This window comes from Motacilla alba, chromosome 1A, assembly GCF_015832195.1.
Source record: "Motacilla alba alba isolate MOTALB_02 chromosome 1A, Motacilla_alba_V1.0_pri, whole genome shotgun sequence".
Lineage (NCBI taxonomy): Eukaryota > Metazoa > Chordata > Aves > Passeriformes > Motacillidae > Motacilla > Motacilla alba.
In genome coordinates, this window is record NC_052031.1 from 28,657,697 (window position 1) to 28,677,599 (window position 19,903).

The 19,903-nt window shown below is 38.7% G+C and overlaps 2 protein-coding genes across 2 annotated transcripts in view; one reads left to right on the forward strand and one right to left on the reverse strand.

Moving 5' to 3' along the window:
- Positions 1-955: 955 nt before the first annotated feature.
- On the reverse strand, positions 956-12,523 carry ZCRB1 (zinc finger CCHC-type and RNA binding motif containing 1). Its single transcript, XM_038154849.1, has 8 exons — positions 12,350-12,523; positions 7,666-7,753; positions 7,482-7,510; positions 5,245-5,356; positions 5,055-5,162; positions 4,211-4,320; positions 4,031-4,106; positions 956-2,656 (listed from the first exon to the last, which is right to left on the reverse strand). The coding sequence occupies exons 2-8, from the start codon at positions 7,747-7,749 to the stop codon at positions 2,525-2,527; spliced, it is 651 nt and encodes a 216-aa protein (XP_038010777.1). The 5' UTR covers positions 7,750-7,753; positions 12,350-12,523; the 3' UTR covers positions 956-2,524.
- A 77-nt stretch (positions 12,524-12,600) lies between these two features.
- PPHLN1 (periphilin 1) overlaps positions 12,601-19,903 on the forward strand; it is a 63,119-nt gene continuing 55,816 nt past the window's right edge. The window contains exons 1-3 of the mRNA XM_038153007.1: positions 12,601-12,665; positions 17,329-17,376; positions 18,464-18,555. Of these exons, the coding sequence (XP_038008935.1) occupies position 17,376; positions 18,464-18,555 (93 nt within the window). The 5' untranslated portion in view covers positions 12,601-12,665; positions 17,329-17,375. The remainder of the gene's footprint in view (positions 12,666-17,328; positions 17,377-18,463; positions 18,556-19,903) is intronic.

Below are 19,903 nucleotides of genomic sequence, written 5' to 3' on the forward strand. Positions count from 1 at the left end.
GCCTTATTTTTTTTTCCCCACAATGAAACAGTTGCATTGGGGGTGCTCTAGAAAACAACTCTGTATTCAAGGAAGAAGAACAGGAACTTATGCCATATAATGTAATGGTTATCTAATGCTAGTGTTCTGAATTTCTCACCTAGAAATGCTTTGTTATCTTGCCAACAAAGAACTGAAACTTAAAATTATTTAGGAAGCCAAGTGCAAAAATCCTATTCCTGAAAGTCCCTTCAGACTGTGTTTTAGGCATTAGATGCCTTCTTCGACTACTAAAACTACACACACTGCTGATCCACAGAAGTTAAGAAATAAGAAAACTGTTAAAGGAAGATGATTTAAGGTAAAAAGTTCTAAATGCAAATTCTGCACAGAAGCAGGTTCATTTTTAGTTTTCTTTTCCAATGTCACCTACCTCAAGTGACTTTATGCTTGGATTAAAAGAGCATGGAGAAACAACATTGGGTCAGTTGTAATAGTCTGGACTGAGCTACTGCTTCATGCTGACAAAACCAAACCCTATGGGGAAAGCAGTGAGGCAGAGGCAGCAGACTAGAAAGATACATCAATGTGCTTCAGCTAGTGGAACTCTGGAAAAAGTACTGTATTAGGTCAGAACAATGTCAGTTTTGTTTTTTATTTGAGGATATTTCTGAGCAGAGACTTTAACATTTTAAAATATCCTGTTCCACATGTAAGTCAAATCCTTTTGACCCCATGACCCTGAAAAAAGCCTCATGGCAGTGAGTTCCACTATTACATTACATGGTGTAATGAAATAAAAGGTGGAAGCTTGCTGTCTGATCACTTCACTGAAATCTTAATTCTTACAAGCCATCAAATATTTCCAAACCAAAGTCATGGACAAAGTCAAACTGGTCCTCTGTCAAATTCTAGTTTTCTATCATTTTTTAGAACCAGCATTGAATATGGTATTTGAGAAGAAGACCAACTCTGATTTTATGTAGTGGCATAATCTTTTTTATTGGGTGGTTGCTTTTTTTTTTGGATTGCCATTGAGCCCTAACCTAACATTTGAAGAAAAGCATTACTTGCTTCTTTTAGAACTCCTCAAGCTTCATTATTGCACATATGCATGATGCAGTGTGATTTTCATTTATTAACAGTATGCCTGGCAGTTTAGCTCTCAGCTGTTCAGTATTTAGAGATCTTCCTGAAGTTCAGTGAAGGAAGCTTCAGATTTAATATACCATATTTTCAAAAAAAATTAAAGTCAGTCTTAAAAACATTCATTACTGAGTCCAAGATCTTCCTGTATCTAGAGCCCAATACTCCTTCCAATTCTGACTTGAGGAGCTTACACAGAAAAAACTTGAATTACTTCATTCTTGTTTCTGAATTCTTGTGTTTAAGGAGCAATGGAAGGCACCAGAATGATGTTCTGAATGTCACTACTTTATACTAGCTTGGAGGGTGTGAGTGCATATTTCTTTGCTTTGCACCCAGTTACATATTTGAATATAAATTGGTATTAATTAAGAATACATAATGGTATATTTGGATTTACATTTTCTATATTTGGAAGAAAATCAAGTCCTGATGAGCAAACAGGAAGACCTGAAAATAGAAAGAGGCCAGCTCGTCTCTTATTCAAAGTGTGAAATTATGAATGTATTTTATCTTGTGCTTCCTAAAAGTGAGGAGTTTAGACTACACACCAATATAAAATGGGTACCACTATCACCATGTGTCTGTGGTTTTGGGAATGATCACAGCTACAGGACAACATGCCTAGAACCCTAGAGAGATCTAAGGACAGAGAAAGTCTGAAAAGCTTTAAATGCAAAATACGTGGCAACACACTTTGCTAAGAGACCATGACAGTTCCAAGTACACATGAAAGCTGGTTTTTAGGCATGTAGGAAACTATGCCTTTTGGATTTTGCCAACAGGTTCAGATGTGATGCAGGTTAGATCCAAGTGTATTTAAAACTCTGTGGATAACCCTAATTACTATTAGGCATTCAAACTGCAGTCAGGAGAAACAGTGTTGATGTAACAATAATTTATTATAGTACTGCATGAAGAGTAAAAAGACAATGCCTAAAGCTGAAATTCAATCCTATGCAGAGGAACTAATGCAAGTTTCATAATCTACTGAAGTACTGCTAAAGCACTGCTTCCAAACAGACTAATACATAAAGCATCAGCGGTGTTAACAGTCATCCTAAGAGGAACTCCTCTTAGGAAAAAAGCCTTGGGAAATTCTCTCATGAAACATTTCACTGCTAGGACTTGGGTCTAGACACTAACTGCAAGATGCATTCTCAGATACTTTTCTGGATTTAAGTGTATATTACACCATTTTTTTAAAAAGTTGCCTTGAAACGTAAGGTTTTGAGACACAGATATAAAAAAGATGGGAGAATCAGGGGACAGAATAAAAAACCCCCATGATTTTCACTGTCTTCAACACCAAAACAAACCTGTATTACAGATCACTTTGTAGCACTTTACAAAATGTACACTATATATATCTTACATATGCATTTAGAACAGTATTATTTCAGTCACTAAGTTCTTCCTCATCACTGAAATAAGCACTTTTCTTAATCCGTGGACGTTTTGAATCATCTGAAATTGAAGATTCCCCTGCAGTCTGTGTCCATCTTTGTTGTTCTTCCTCAATTTTAGCTTGCTATAATCAAGAAAAGAGAAGTATTAGCTGGGATTAAAAAGAATTAAGGTGCACTACAAATAACAATGCTAATTCTTAATATACACTGAATTCTTAAATAAGTTAAAAGAATTACAAGGGTTTATTTTTAGATAAACTGTGTGATCAAAGCACTAGGAAACATTTGTCGAAGTATTTCTCACATATAAGCTGTCTTCTACACCACAGCAGCCACCTGGACCATCATGTATTCTCAAAAAGAGGAATTTTGCCCATGGCAAACTTCCAAAAATATAGAGAGATCTAAAGCGAAAAATCTAAGCAGATCTCTTTAGAGATCTAAAGCAAAAAATGCCTCATGTTTTAAACTGAAGTTATTGAATCAGCTTTGTTCTGCTAATAAGTCTTCTATCCATTGTCCTTTGCAGTCATTCATTCACATAATGAGTGCCTTTGGGGATTATTACTGAAGGTTATTCAACTAATACTTTAAATATAAGCTTCCTATTTTTACCATTTAAAAATCTTGGGATGGTAATAGTGAGACATCAATAGAAATGAGAATGTTTCCTGCCTTTATAGGTTTTATTTCCAGTTGTGGAGTTTTTGGGGAAAGAGAGGAACATTGTGAATATGTGAATCTCTTTTTTGGACTACATCATATAAAAGTCTTGCACTCATTCAGAACAGTTATACAGTCACTTTCAGAACAAAGTTATTAACTCCTGAGGGGTTTTTTGGAGGGGACAGGGACAGGCAACAATGTTGACCAGGGAGCCAAGAAATTTGAATATCAGGTCAGGCTTGTTCTGTTTCATGAGGCAAAAGGGTGTAGAGCTAAAGAAGTAATAAAGACAGTAATACAGATGTTAGATAAGATAGCTACATAAAAAAAATATGCATTAAGTATGTTTTGGGAGATGAGGTCTATTAGAGAATGTGATGGTCTGTAGTAGGCAAAGGAAGTGTCCCAGTAATACATGTTCAAGGACGTTCCAGTGAGGACAGAGGATGTGTCTGGTCACTTATACATGACTGGTTTTTTGTCTCCTCAGACAACAAAGTGAAGAGGGATTTGTGGGCAAAAACCTAGCAGAGCATCACAGCAGAGACGACACAAGAAAATACCAAAGGAGCTTGAAGGAAAAAAAGGCTGCAACACACAAGTACAGCAATAGTGAAAGAGCAAGAAACCCAAACAAAATCCCACTGAACATGCCAGCAATGAAAAGAAGCCAACTATAGTTACCAACAGTTACTGCTACCAAACGAGAGCCCACTAAGTGCTATAGACCAGACAGACCTACGCATGTATATCAGAGCTTCTGAAAAGCAGCTAAAGAAGGGAGTTTAATTAAAAAAATATAATAAATATGCCATGCTTCAATTTTGTACCTGAAAAGCTATGGCTTGGCTGAGGCTATCTAGAGCAGGGTCTTCACCTTCCTCTTCACTTTCTTCTTCCTCCTCACTTCATTGTGCAGGGAGAGAGAAAAAAATATAGATCTTTAATTTAAGTGTTTAGTATGAAAAAGCTTCCTAAAAAAATAGTAACATGTAACTCAATATACATACACTTCTTCTGGCTCCACTACTTTCTTTCTCTTCTTCTTTTCTTTTTTTTTTGGTGGTTCCCGCTCTCCTAGCATATTTTTAGGACAAGCATAACTTAAGTGTCCTGCTTCCTTGGAGAAAAAGAAATATTGCTTAACAGAAGCCATTACAAACAACTATTTGTTAAAGCGTATCATGAGGGAAAAAGATGGGAGCAATTAGTAAGATAAATGGAATGCTGAATTAGCACACAGAAGACAAACTTTTCTCTAGGCTTGCCATGGAAATGAAGAGATTAGTGGTGATATGCATGCTTAACTGCAAACTGAGAACAAGCTATAAGCACAGTAGATTTTTTTGTCTGTTACAATAACTGAATACACTACACATGGTTTATATTCAAAACAAGATAGAAACCTCAGAATTAACAATTTAAGACACAGGAGTGTGGTGACATTATTGCTGTAAGAAGTGTTATGAATATAAATCAAGTTTGTATTGGACATTAAACACTATCCAAATATCATTGTCCTACATTACTATGTTTAGGAAAAGTCAGGAATTAATTAAAACTTAAAACTCACTTCTATATAAAACAGCTGTTTCCTGTATTTATTTTACTGCCAGCTAAATCATGAACTTCCAAAGATACAGCAAAAGCAGATACTTTGAAGCAAAGAGTAGGAGGCTGTCATTGCAGTAGTTTTCATGTGCATCACTTATTTTTCTTGATTTTTATTTCTCTTTGTTACTTCCATTACCATCTACTATTACTACTACTATTTAGTATTATTTCAATTATTAAGTTATTCTTATCTCAACCCATCACCTTTGTCCATTTCTCTACATTTTTGGTTTTACTCACCCCACATTCGTAACACTTAGACTTATCAAAGTAGTTACGCCTGCGAATGAATTCTGCTGCTCTTCCATTATCAATGGCAATACTTGCTTTTATTACTCTTCCAAACAACTATAGAAAATTGGAAAGAAAAGGTAAATGTTTTGGGACTGAAAGCCCAACCCTCCTGCCATAACAACTTTTCAAAACTTACCTGTTTGTTATTAAGTGCCCGAGAACAGTTTTGTGCAGATTCTTTATCCAAAAACAAAATAAAGGCAACTCCTTTGCTCTTTCTGGTGTCTTTGTCTTTCATAATGGTAACTCTGAAAACATATAACCACATTATTGATTTTAGTGAACCACACTAAAATTACTTCAGAGATATTTTTTTTCCTTAAAGATCTCAGTGGGATCTTACCTTTGTAATACAGCAAAAGAGTTAAAATATATTTAACAAGAAAAATACTCATTGAACAGAAATTCAGAGGAGCAGCTAACCTGGCCATGGATTTAGAGGTAGAGTGGAGATGATTTTTAAAAAGCATGTGGGTCTTTCTGGGACCAGTATCACTCTTAATTCCCTCAGGTGACTTGAAGAACAGAGAACATAATCTTTAGATTTACATGCAACCTAACTGGAGGGAACTACATATACTGGAGGTGAAAGGAAAATTCACGAGTAATCTTATCATTGCTATTATTGATGAAAAGCACAGTCTGCTTTTCATCAATAATTTTTCTGCCTCCAAACTGAGAAATCTATGTTTGTGTAGGACTAATCAGCTAAACAGGTTCACAACAGGAAACACTACCCATAGGCAGTACTGTTCTACAAGTATCTCCAACTGAAAGCCAAAGATCATGGGTGCATGTGTTATTTCACATGACATACAAAGTTAAATCTTCAGTCTAGCATTGAAATCAATAGCTTCAATAGCACATTGAGAAGTTCATGAAAATCTAGAAACAGTAAAACAAAACCTGAAGATAAAAATTTACAAGACAGGGCCCAGGTGCGTGTATGGCTAAAACCCACACAGCCTCAATTCTTTCAATCTTTATGTCAGTTGTATTTCGTCCTGAAAAAACCTAACAAAACAACAGTGAGAACCAGAATGTCAGGGGGCATGTACATTAAAGTCAAAGTACACATAAAAAAGTAAGGAATACACTCCTCCCTATGTCCACAAGAACCAAAACAAGGTTCAGCCACAGGGCAAGACAAAATTCTAAGAAGTAACCAAAAAAAACCAAACCCCACTTCAATACAGAGGGCTTACCACACAACCTGTATAAGTAACAGATGACCCACATGATAAAAAGTTTATAAAATAAGAACACAGTAAAGAAAGCTGAAATTTCCCCAAGTACATGCACAAAAAGGTTGAACATAACAGCTTTGCTAACAAAGCCTCTTGGACAGGACATGTTCAACTGCATGCATTCAGTTCAAGTGTCAATAAAATTGACTTTAGGACAATTCTATTAATTTTTCTGCCAAGCTACTCTTTGAAGAATTCCAACAGAAGCCTGGTATGACTGTCAGGCTTCTAATCAGGATACTGAACATACCAGTTAATAACACAAGAATAGAAAGAATTAAGTGTGACAAATCTTTAAAGAGCCAGGAACTTCTTGGAGCCATAGAAAGTCTGATTTCTTACTGAACAAACTCAGTTGAAGTCATAATAGTCAGGATATATTTGCTTTTCTTGCTATTTGTCACCTGAAACACACTTCTGAGACTTCATAAACTTTGAAACTCTGTATCTCACAGGTTATTGCAACAGCTGCTAGAAAATAGAGAAGACACTTGCTGGTTTAGGATTAAAAACTGAAGACTTGAGTCTCCTTATTCTGACCAATTAAAGAAAAATAAACCAGTCAGTTCCCTACTGTGGCATTTCTTTCTATGATATGAACACAGAGGCAGATATTCACACATATTGTTCATGAATACCCCACATACTGAAAGCCATGAATGCAGCTTACATCTAGCTTCAGGTAAGTAGTCACAATAACCAGTCACTCTAGAATCACAGAGCACTGTACACTGCAGTTGTGGGAACTGTGACATCTAGTTCACATAAGAAGCTCCCACTTTCACACCCACTGTGCCCCACAGTGGTGAAGGAAAGGGGAATAATACTAGAAGAACACTGTTTCAGCTATTTCAGAGAAAGGACTGATGGTATGTAACAACATTCTACTTGCTTTTAAGAAATGGTTAGCAAAACCTGTCCCAAACACAAATATCCTTGTATTATGTATGTGACTGCAAGAACTTTCAGTTTTTAAATTAAATTTATACTTTATTAAAAATGAACTTCGATAAAGTTCCACATTCATACTTTAATTACAAAAAGCTCAAGACTTTCAAGTGAAGGAAAGACATAAAATATTTAAAATGAGAGGTACAAAAATAGAAGACCATATCAGGTCACTTACTTGACAACTTTCCCATACTTTGAAAATATCTGAAATATAAAACAAAATAAAAAGTTTTAACAACAGACAATTGCATTTCACTAATAATAAATTTATCATGACAAACTTATATATCAGTATTCATTTTACAGTCAAAATTGTTGTCAACAAGTTAAATCTAAACAACGCATCTCTTAAAACTTACCCTGTACAGATCATTGTTAGTCAAAGCAAAGGGTAAATTCGACACATACACTGTGCTTTTGCTTGGTGCCAACCCACCACTCATTTTTCTGACGAAAGGAAAAAGAGAGAACAGTTAAACTGTATTGAACAAAGAAATCAATTAAAAAAATAGTTTCAAGGCTTTCAGTTTTATTTCAAACCTAGCCCAGACAGCCATGATAAAGTTGCAGGAGAGCATAGCTTTCATTTCCCTTGCCTTCATGGACTACAGAAGACATACATTCCTTCTTCCTCTCCTGGATCCTAACATATTTTTGTTCTATGTGTGTTGATTTGTAGTCAAGAAAAAACTGGCAAGTTAGTGTACTTACAATAATCCTCTGCTGATCTGCACAATTAGAAAGGTTGGGGGCCAAAAGAAACAAGCAATGTCCATTTATTAAACGTTATGGACAATGTGTCAAATTACTGACCTTTGTACCAGTACCAGCATGATCTGATTCTTTATGCAAGTATCAGTTCAGCTGCATTCAACATACAATAAAATACAAGTGGTTAAGGAGGGAAAAATATGCTTCCCTAAAGCAGAGTCCTAATTATTGTGGGGAGGGAGATAAATACATTTTTATGTCAATGCAACATGATGCTAAAGTGGCATGCTTTCATTTCCTCTAACTATTGCTCAAGCTTCTGCACACCTCTAGAACTGCAAGTGTCCAGAGCTGACCATAGAGCAGCATCTCTGTAGAAACACTCCCCTTCCTCCTTCTGACTAGGCAGAATTCTCCTAGTAGCAAGCAGAAAAATTTCCAATCTTTTCCATGCTCTTGAAACTGAATATGTCTGGAAACAATTAATCAATTAAAAATACTGTTACAACCACATAGACATCATCTAATACTAGGTGAAGAGTAACCAAACTAACTTGAAAATGACAAGCTAATGTTTTTCTTCACATTTAGACATTTCCCAAGATTTTCAGTGGTGTAAAGTCTGTACAACACATTCTCTTTGATCCATTCTGTAGCCATGGTTCACACCAAGAGCTAAGTGAGTAAAATTTAAGATCAAAACATACCCCTTATGAAAGGTCACACCAAATAGCACAGCAAACCCAGACCCTACACAGTCCAATTTCCACCTCCTTGTCCATTTTCCTACAGCCCTATTACTGCTTCCTGACACCTCTAGCCAATTCCCAACTGAGGATCAAGCCACTTCTTCAGCAAGACCGCTTCATTTTAAAAATGCAGACAAAAGCTGATGAAGGGATAAAAACCCTAAAGTATTAAAATCAGCATCTGCCATATTACAGATTCTTAGGGGACTTCTTGGGTAGCCAGTCTGAACAGATTGCTTGGCCAAGTGCCAACAAAAGTAACTAATATCACACTCTAATCCGGCTGATACTTTCTGGCATTTCATGATTTAGTTATCTGAAGGCCTGATATTCCCAGTAGACACTGAAGGCCTGATATTCCCAGTAGACACTGATCGTCCAAGTGCTTTGCTTCTCTTTCCTGACATGCTTACTGTATCACAATTCATTTGAGTGGCAGTTTCCAAGTGATTCAATTTTGAGGTTTTTCATGTTCAGAGACTGTTTTTGGCATGAGCAAAAATGGCAACACAAAGGTTAAGCAAATGAAAACAGAATAAATTTGCAATAAAGGCCACACATTGCATCTGGTGTTAGGCAGACGGGGTTCATTATTCCAAATTCCTTGATGCTTGGCATTAGTATCCTTGACAAGCCTAACCAGACTGACTTGGCAACATGCCATGTGAATGGATGGCCTGAAGTGCAGTTATCCAGATGTACAGTGGATAGAAGGATTCAGGAAGAGCAATCTCAACCCTGTACTATGCTATATTGCCAGTGCTAATATATTGCAGCAGTGGACGAGAAAACATTGGAGGTGAACCTCAAGAATATAAATACAAGAATTTCACTCTGCCTAAAAGGCAAGAGAAGCTGGAGCACCTTGCAACAGCAGGCCAAAGCAGCCCCCATTTTAGTGGGCAGGCAGCAGGGAGAATAGCATAACTGGAGAGCAGTCAGCCTGCATACTGCACAATGCCACAGTGCAAACCTCCACAGAGAAGGTGAGACATCATGCAGAGATTACTACTGGCCTAACAGCTCAGTTGTTAGGAAATTATTAATGAAAGCAGCCTACAGAATCATCATTTTCAGCTGCACACTGTTTTTTCCAGAAGCTGAAAGAGTTGCACCCTGACAGCATTGGCTGTCAGACAGCTGAGGTTGAATGTTGTTTCTACTCCCCTGGACAAATTTGGGCTTAACAGTTTTGCTGCTCCAACTGCCCAAATATTTTTAGCAATTTGTATTGTTCAGGACTGTTGCATGAGTTACTGCTTATTATTAATGTCTGACTCATTATACAGACACAGCTTTAATACAAGAGGGAGTACAGCAAGGTTATCACCATTTATTATAACGATGTTTTTCTAGTTGGAGGAGTAAAAAAATGCCTGTTCCAGCTTGAAGCTAAGTCTCCAGATAAGACACGTCATCTGGAGGTGCATCCTTACAAGGCTGAGTCCTGCTACTTCAGGAATTTTCTAACTTCATAGAAATGTCCAATATAAGTTTAAGATTTTCATCACATTCTTTAATCTCCATGATTGCCAGTCTCTCCTCACAGCTGACAGGAAAAAAAAAATCCTCTTCCCTTGCAAAAATCTCCAAATGAACCAAAAACCAACATCTCAGCTTTCTTCTTGCTACAGGAGACTCAACTGAAAGTCAGATATAGCCTGGCTTCAAGGCTATATCCTGCTAGAGCTTTTCAACAAATAAAAACATTTCTATTTTACCCTGGATGCTTTTCTGAGGCTTTCTTGATCTTCAAGGTATTACCTTCATTACTTAACTTTAAAGCATTTTAAAATGCTTTAAAGTTAAACTAAAAGCCTTTACAGTACCTCCACAGAATTGCACACAAGTCCCATTAATGTAATGGTCTCGCTGTAATATTAATGCCTTCTTCATTTATCACTTTCACATATTAACTTTGATAATAGAGTTATGTCTCATTACAATGACTTCTTGAATTCAATCTTTTCTAACAACTCAAACTAAAAGAAGCCATTTTTTGACAAGAGCAATGATTAAGTCTCCTGAAAAATAGATCAGGTACACGAATATGTTTTGCTTAAATCCAATATGCTTAATGCAGCATCTGTCAGTGGTATTGGGGATATCACAGAAAGACAATGATTAATTTCAGTAATTGGCTTTTCTACTCTATCCCAGAACATGAGGACACCACTAAAACAGTTCAGATGCCTCTGAATCATCAAGTGGAGCCTAAATTTAGTTAAACTTTCATGACTTAACTTTGGTATTTCAACTTAAAAGCACAAACTTGTATGTTTGTTTTTAAGTGCAGTGTAGCAATGTCAGATCTACAATTTAATCAACTGAAGTATGTACAATTGATTTGTGAGCAAGTTTCTCAAGACAGTCCCACTCAGGCCAATTAGAGTGTTTCTATCTTGATCCTTAAAACACAGTATTTTCTTCCTGATTTAATAGTGTCAACAGAGTTTAGACCCAAATCAACAAACCATCAGTTGTGGCAAGAGCTTGGCTCAGGCTAATAATCAAGAGTCTGGTAAAGGACGAAACCAAACTCACGTTCTCCTTGGTCCCTGACAAGGGTATCAACCTCTTGCTACAATTCTGCCCTGTACAAGGGGCATGGAACAAGCTGTAAGAGAATAATCTGTTTTATCTCATATTCACTTAAATAGTATGATGCAAATATTAAACAGGATCAAGAGTTGGTAAATAAGGTTAGCAGCAGCAGCAAAGAAAGAATACAATCTGCTCAAGCCAAAGAGGAACATAAAAAGGATCTGTGGTTTGAATCAAAACACTTTTACGTACTGATCTAACTACAAAAGCTTAGGGACAGTCAGACCATCAGCCCGGACTATCTATCAAACACATATAATTTATATATGTTCCTTTTCCAGATTACATGGAGGTGTGACATCAACCTTGGCCAAAATCAGTAGAACTTTGTCCCAGACAGATATAATGATATGATTCCATTTCCATCCCCAGTAGTAATCAGCATTTGCTGAGACTTTATTATGAATGCAGATGATACAGCAGTAAGTGTATCATCGACTGGACAACAAATGTGCAATACCTACAGAAGTAAGGAGTGCTCTGGAGGCCTGGGCTGCCTTCTTTTGCCTCCACTTGGAGAGACGCAGGGCCCTCAAAAGTTCATCATTTCTATGCTACCATTTTCCCCACGCTCCAAAGGGAAAGCCCACCAAAGCTTTTCCAACAGTGTCGTTTTGAAGGGATTCTCAGCACAGCCAAGATGCGACAAGAACTGCTTGGGTCAATCGCATCTGGTCTCACCCAGAGCTTCACCCAGGAGGGGCGGATCTGGGTAACTCACTTCGTGACGGCCCTTCCTCCTCAAATCCCAAGACACGCAATCTATTTCAGAGTTCAGTGCGAGCAAAGCGACATTAAAGCAACAGAACCACAGAGTGCTCAGGAACTTCCACGCGCTGTATGGACACCTTTGGCCACAACATCACAGCGCGGCCCAGACCAGCCGCTTATTTCGTCCCTTCCTATTCCGCAAAGGCCCCAAGGAAGCGAGCTGTGAGCGAGCGTTCGCGACACACGCGGTGCCCCGGCCCCGGCGTACCCGTCACGGCGGGGCTCAGCCCGCGCGGGAGCCCATCGTGCGACGCGGCCCGGAGAGGCGCAGCTGCGGTCCCGGCGGGGCGGGACGGGACGGAACAGCCCGGGACACACGGCTCCCTGCCCGGTCACCGCCGCCCCGGCCCGTCGCGCTTCCGCCGACGCGCGGCTCCCGGCGCGGCCGCGGCCAATGGGCGGCGGCTCCGCGGCGGCGGGCGGGGGCTTCCGCCGACGGCTCGGCAGCGCCGGAAGCGGCGGCGGGTGCGCGGGGCCGCCGTGGGGCTGCCGCGCTGCGGGAGCGGGAAACGGGAGAGCGGCAGGTGGGTGAGCGGCGGGGCCGGGAGCGGGGCCGAGCCGGGGCTGGCCGCCTTCCTCCGCGGAACCGGCGGGGCCGGAGCCGATCCTCTGGCCCACGGCTGCGGTGGGACGCGCTCGGCTTCTTGCGGGGCGCCCCGGGGCCGCCTTCCTGCCCCCTCGGAGAGCACGTGCTCGGGGGGCGCGGAGCGCCCGCCCGGGAAGCGGCGGCCTCGAGGAATAGCCTGGGGAGCGCGGCCCTCCCCGGCCGGGGCAGCCCGAGGCCGGCCCGAGCCCTGTGGAGCCCGGCTGGCCGTGAGGTGCGCTGGGGCTCCGTGGCGGGACGGCAGCGCTGGGCTCCTCCGGGCAGGCGGCCGCTGGGTTAGCGCCCGAGATGGCTTGTATGCTCATCGTTTAGTCCTCTTAAAACCCATATGGGACAGAAGGCTTTGATTCTCAGTTTAATTTGTATATTTGTTTTGAAGGGAAGACTCGTCCTCCTTGTACATGCAACTGAGAGAAATTTCAAACAATGATTCCCAGTGAGTGTTTGGAGGCTATATAAATCCCATCGTAAACACTTTCATTGATGTGTGTGGTGGGTATGTTGGTGCAGGATCAGTATCCTTCTTGTTTCTAGAGGGATAAATAAGATATGCGCGTGTCACTCAGCTAATTTCCTAATAAGTACTAGAATAAGCCTCTCAGAGTGAATCTGTGTGATTAGTTTAACAACACGGTATGCTGTAATGTTTAAAGTCCTTACTAGTATTTAAGCATCTCAAGTCTACTCATCATGGTTCTTTATTCTCACTCATACTCCTTAAACAGGCTCTTTCCCCTCCATTAGGGTTTTCAAGGATAGCCTATAAATTCTTTATCTGTACTTCAAGGGAGCAAAGGCAGTCAGAAATAACAAAAAGATGCAAAAACCTGTGCAACCAGTGAGGACAGTTTGAGGCAGTGATTTGCCCTGGGTGAAGTGCTATGAGTTGGTTACTCATAGCTGCTACTTTTGAGAGTAAATTCAAGAGCATTGTGGTTTTGACTGGTTATGGCAGCAGTATGGAAAGCTGCCTTATGTGGTTGTCGGAGTGTTTGTGCTGCAGGATGGAAAGCCACAGGAGCAGTGGTGATCCATACAATTGCTTGCAGTGACATTGCTGATGGAGCAGCCACATCAGAGCCTGGTAGAAAATGCTTTTCATGGCACTGGCACTGATGATGGACAGGTCGGTAACTGCAGGTGGTCAGGCAAAGATAAGTGCTTTCAGATAGATAACAACTTTATCAGTTATTCTATTAATATAATCCCCAATGAATTGCTTCCATTGCTCTTGTCCCAGTGACATATTAGAATGATGTAGTTAGGAAGTGGAACTGGTCGGATTGTAAATCCTCATTGGAATGCTGCTCCTGTTATTAATTATATTTAGTTTGTGCATACTGTTTTAAGTCAAAATCGTTGTCAATGGGTTGAGAAAGGTTGAAAGAAAACCTCTTAGTATTTAGGTGAATGTCCCTAGACTTGTTGCAGTCATACTTCTAAATGCTTTTGAAACTCTTACAGTCTAATGTTTGCTATTAGGCAGAGACATATTGTCTTTAAATCTCTCGTTTTTTTTAGTGCCTTGCTCATGTTATTTTATTTCCTGGTGTCTTGGCTTTTTCCCTCTGCTCTCATACTTCTGCTTTTTAATTTTTCCAGTAGGACTATGTCTATTCAGTGTGTTTTACCTGTCCCAAGTACGAGGGGAAGATGAGAAAGTTACTTTCTTCCCCAAACCCATTTTTATCTGCCTTGCCTTCTGTATAGGTAAGAGATACTGGGATATCTTTGAAGATTATCAAATTCAGAGTCTAGTTGTTGGAAGATAAAACAATATTTTCTGACTGTCTTTATATCCTCACAGCAGGAATCATTGCAAGTTTTATAGTGATAATAAGTTACATCTCTCCTACGTCTTGTACAAAATTGTTTGAGCTTTTTTTGAGAGCTTTCCAAAGTAGAGACAATAGACAAAATTGGCTCACATTTGTCAGTCTCTGCTGTTTATCAAAGTAACATTATAAAACCAGATATATCCGAGTGGCATGGGAGGCACTCCAGCTGCCTGTGTCTGCATTTGCTTTGTTCACATATGGCAAGATGTAGCCATCTGGATTAGGAAGCTGTATGTGTTGAAAACAAAAATGTAGATTCTGCAGAAGGATGACAGCACACACTAGAAAATTCCTGGAGAAGCAGATACTTTGAGCCTTGATGAAAATTGATGTCTCAAGTAAGTGTAAGCAGACAAGAATTGTGTACAAATGTTTCAAAGTACTGGAGTGCTTTTGCAAATGCATCAGGAGGGTGCAAAAAATCTGAAGAGACCTGTGTAGTCTGCCTGATGAAAAAACCTATATTAGCATAGAGCAAAACATAGTGCTTATTGGAGTAAAGCCATTCTTGGTGGCTAGCTACAGTAGAGCAGCTTGTGTTGTGTTCATAGAATGACCTCTGCACTTACAGAATGTGTTTATTTGAGAGAAGACTTTGCTTTAGGTAAAATAGTCACCTCTGATCAAAAATAGGAAGAGATTGTTTAAATTAAAATAGCAATATATATCATAATATTAAACATCAATTTTTTTGTTGTATATGCTAATAGAAGATAGTTAATCAGGAGGAGTTATAGTATTTGGTGTGAAACAAAACCAGGTTTCTCTCATTCTTTGTTTTACAACAACTTCATGCCTACTGAGAGAACAGATGAATTTCAATATAGCATAATAAATTTGAGATTGGAGCTCTTGAGTCTTTGTTAATGGAATTTTCTGATATTGATCCTAAGAGTTTAAACTGTCCGTGGTTGTTATTAAAGCTGTGTTAGGTCACATCAGTTAAGAAATGGATTGTTTTCTTTTTCTATAGAAACAGATAAAAGGCGTTCAAGATGCTGGGAATTGCATTTTCTTCCCTTCATGCATTTTTTTTGTCTTTTTCTATTTTCAAATAGATCCTTATTTTATCTCATTGTTCTCAGCTAAAATTTGTCTTTTTTGTCTTCTGTATAAAATTGGTCTTCTGCTTGTTTACCTTAGCAGCATTTTAACCAATGTACTTGATGGTTGATTCTGCCTGATTAACTTTCTTCATTTCATTCCTCTAATGCAGATGAGATTTTTCTTCCACTTGCATAGTTGCTTGTTGTCTAGTGTATATTTTTTGTCAGTCTGTTGACTTTTATGATAGTGTATCTCTGCCTTTTTGCAGCTTGTGTTTTTGGTGAAATACTGGTCGCAATTCTTGCTCATTTCAGTGAGGTCTGGCACTGAATGTTTTTATCAGCCTTGCTTCCTGATAAAATAATGGGGTGTGTTTGTGAGTGTTGGTGCCCGTGATGTGTGTTGGGGTGGTTTGACTGACAAAGCAGCATGAGGTGTAAGTTTGCCCTCAGCTTCTCCTGAGATGTGTTGCTTTTTGAGCATTGTGTTCAGTTTACAGTTTCAAACTTCTGCAGGCAAAAGGACAGGGTCATTACTGTATTTGTCCAAATGGAAAAAAAAGCAGCACCCTTGAAAACCTCATCTGAATTCAGCTTCTGGTATTTTGCTATTTGTCTAAAACAACTGAGGGTTGCCATCAGGTACCTAAATCTCTGTTCATGTGGGAGGTGGGTGGGCTGTGGATGAGCAGGGGAGGCAGTGGGTGTTGTGGGCACTTCCCAGCTGTGGGCAGGTTTAGAGAGAAGGAATGGTCCGCCCTGGGCAAGACCTGGGCATGAGGGACCAGCAGTGAAGTGTTTTAGGGCAGAGCATGTCATGCCTTTTCAGCATAATGATTTTGTCTTGCTGTAGCTAATTATGTCCCTCCTGATACATAAAAACACAGAAATGTTCAAGTACTGTTCTGGGCACAAAGAAAAGAGGATGGTGGGGACAGCTAAGAGCAGATAGAGCATCTCCTGGAAATGCGGGAAGGAGGGCATAGGGTTGGCCTAAGAGCTGTTCATGCACATATAGCCCTGGTGTGGATTTTTAAGGCTCTAGAAAAGGTCATAGAAGTACAAAATAAAGAAAAGTTGAGGCAGTTACTGTGAAAGTGCCAGGAAGGTGCTTCTGATGATGCACCTGACCATCCAATGCAGCAATATGAGCAGTGGTTTCAGAATTAGTAACTCTTACGTGGAGCTTACTGGAGAGGGCAGGGACAGTGGATCCTCTTGCTTTTGTCCTTACCAAAACTAGGATCAGCTGGTTGGTTTAGTCAGCTTTTGATTTGTAACTTGTAGCTACATCAGACTAGTTCTGTGTTTTGGTTGTAGAACAAACTTAAGGTCAAGTCTGTTATAAAATGGGACTATAATTTCAAGAAGGTAATCTGGTTTGTTAGAACCAATGCTAGGGTCAAAATCTCTGAACATAGATGCATCTTGTAGTTGAGAAAAGAGCTTCTTTATTCACTCTCTCTTACCAAAAGAAAAGTCTTTGTTAGATCAAAGCTTTTAATTAACTTCTCATCACATGCAACTGAATCTTATTTTTCTTTACAAAGACAAATCATGGGGTACAGGCAGTTAAAACAGATTACAGGTTAAAACAGATTTAGATTGTACCTGTCTGGTTTACTTAACAGTTTAAAATGTACTTATGATGAATACATTTGTATTTTTTGCTAACCTCAGCTTCTTTTTTTTTTTGTAGGTAGGTGAATGAATCTTCAGGAGCAGAGTTGCTAAAACTGACAGAAAAGTAAGTATGTGTGTGTTGGTTATATTTTGCAAAAGTGTATATCAGAATTAGTGCTCTCTCTGTTTACAGCTAATAAACTCTATTATGTTGATTCTTAGCATCTGTACTAATCAATAATTTAATATAGCATCAGAAGTCTATTTCCAGTAAAGTGTTTTTATTTTGTGCAAGTAGGTAACATTATGTATTTCTCCTTCTGAACATGACCTGCTGTTACTTTTCTGTATTGACTGTTTTTAACAGCTAGAGCTACTACTGTGAAGGGAAGGTTTGAAAAATATAATTCTAGCAGTTCGTATGTACTTTCAGTGTTCATAGTAGATGATTTGTCACTTTTATAATCAGCAGAAAGGTTTGAACTCCTCGAGTCTGTGTTGTCTAGCACAGCATCAGTAGAATCTCTTAGGATGATGGTTTATTACCACCTGTCTTTAATGACCAACTCTGCTTCCAAAGTCACTTTTCTCTGAAAAGAGGTATTTTTTTGTTCTGCTGGCTCCCAATTTAAGACAAGAAGTACCTGCATGTAAAGAATGTATGTGTGCCTGTAATCAAAATGTGGGGCTTTGTACTAAGAAGTCATCTGCTGCATTTTGATCTCTTTCCAGAGAGTTGAGATGATGAAATAATTTAAAGTTATTATATTTTATTTAAAAGTAGAAATTATTTAATCTAATAAATAGATGTTGAATTACTTTTTTAAATGTTCCGGTATTTTTAGCAGAACACTATTAAAATTGCTGTAAGGTATGTGTATATGTATTTGTCTGTGCATCTAGTATTTGCAATATGCATTTATTTCAATAGAGTGGTTTATAATATCTCCAAGTCCTGTAATTTTACTGATTGTACTGGACTAATTTCCAGTTCCATGTTCTTGCCCATACTGCGAGTTATTTTTGCTCCAAGTACATTACATACTTTCCATATTTTAAAGGGCTAATAATAATAAAAAGTGTATGTACAGGGCTTGTGCATAATACATTATATTGGGAGAAATCCTAGAACCTTTATTTTTCTGCTCACTGTCCTTTTGTCTGTTCATAATGGGTCTGGTTTTCACTAATTGTATTTTCATTGCCTAAAGTGGCCTATCGGAGAGATGAAATGTGGTCTGAAGGGCGATACGACTATGAGCGGGTTCCAAGAGAACGTCTGCCTCCAAGGATTCATGGTGATGTAAGTGTGCAGTAAGCATTGTATCTGTAGCATTATAACATTATACTCTACCTTCATACAATGACCTGTACCATAGGGGATGGATTTATGTACCTGTGTAAGTTCCTAGTATACCCCAAGTTCATTTTTTCCCCTGTTCCTTGAAGTCAGCAATCTGGCACATGCATCCACACAGAAATAATAGGCTGCCTACTGAATTAAGTATTGGTTTCTTTTTTTTTTTTTAATTTTCAAATGTATTGGAACTGTTTTAGAATATTCGTATTTTGGTAAACTGATTTTTTGGTGTAATTCTTTGTGTTATTAAGCACAGGATTTTTAATGACTTCTGGGGAACAAGAGGCCATACTAATGTTACATTTTTTCATAGTCTTTTTATATTAATATTTCTTTTGACTAACTTGACGTGATAAAGGAACTTCTTTCATGATTGTTCTTGTCACCAACAAAGTTTTTTATATAATGTTTATAGTATAGGAGAAGATGTTTTTAAGAAGTGTTGAAAGTACATCTTTGCTAAAGTTGGGCTTTGGAGTCCTGTAAAGGAAACTCTTTACAAGAAGAGTGGCAACAGAAATCTGCTTTGTAGATACAGAGTCTTTTGTGGTGTGTTATGTATGTATGGTCTGCTTGTAAAAGCAAATGCAGAAGCTGTGCATGCTGTTCTATAGAATAACTTCAGAATGCTTTTAGGAATTCTCTGTTCCACAGAGTTGGGCAATTTTTTTTTCTCCCTTGTCTGAAGTCTCCAACAAATAAATAAAACAGGTTGTAGCTTTGTCTTTGGAGGTATGACACCGTAAATAGAATTTTAAGAATACTTTTTGATATTTCTATTTACATCCTGTGTAACGTTCTTTTGGCAAAATAAATTTCAGGAGCCAGTTCCTCTTATCTGACTTCCCTTTTACATATGGTAAATGTTGAAATAATACCGTAGCTGATTTAGTGCATCTTCTGGGTTCTCTCTGTTTTATTTTCAGCTTGTCTCTTTGGAGACTTTTGGTTACTCTATGTAACTAATTACGTAGTCTTCTCTATTGAGTAGTTTATTAGTGGTTGGCTGTTCTGTGACATTTTTGTTACTGTGACAGGCAACAGTAACATTTCTTCATTTTCAGCAAGCTGGAAATCTGATTGATTTCAACAGGATGTTTAGCTACCTCTTTCTCCAAAATGCAGAGAGGCAGAATGTATTTTCACAGATGTTTTTTCAGTTGTTTGACTAATGCGTGGCAAATTTAATTTAACCATTGCATCATTGACATTTCTAAATTCCCATAATCTTTCAGGCTGTCCAGGGAACAATGTGTGATTAGGCATTATGAAAATTTATTGTCAAAAAATG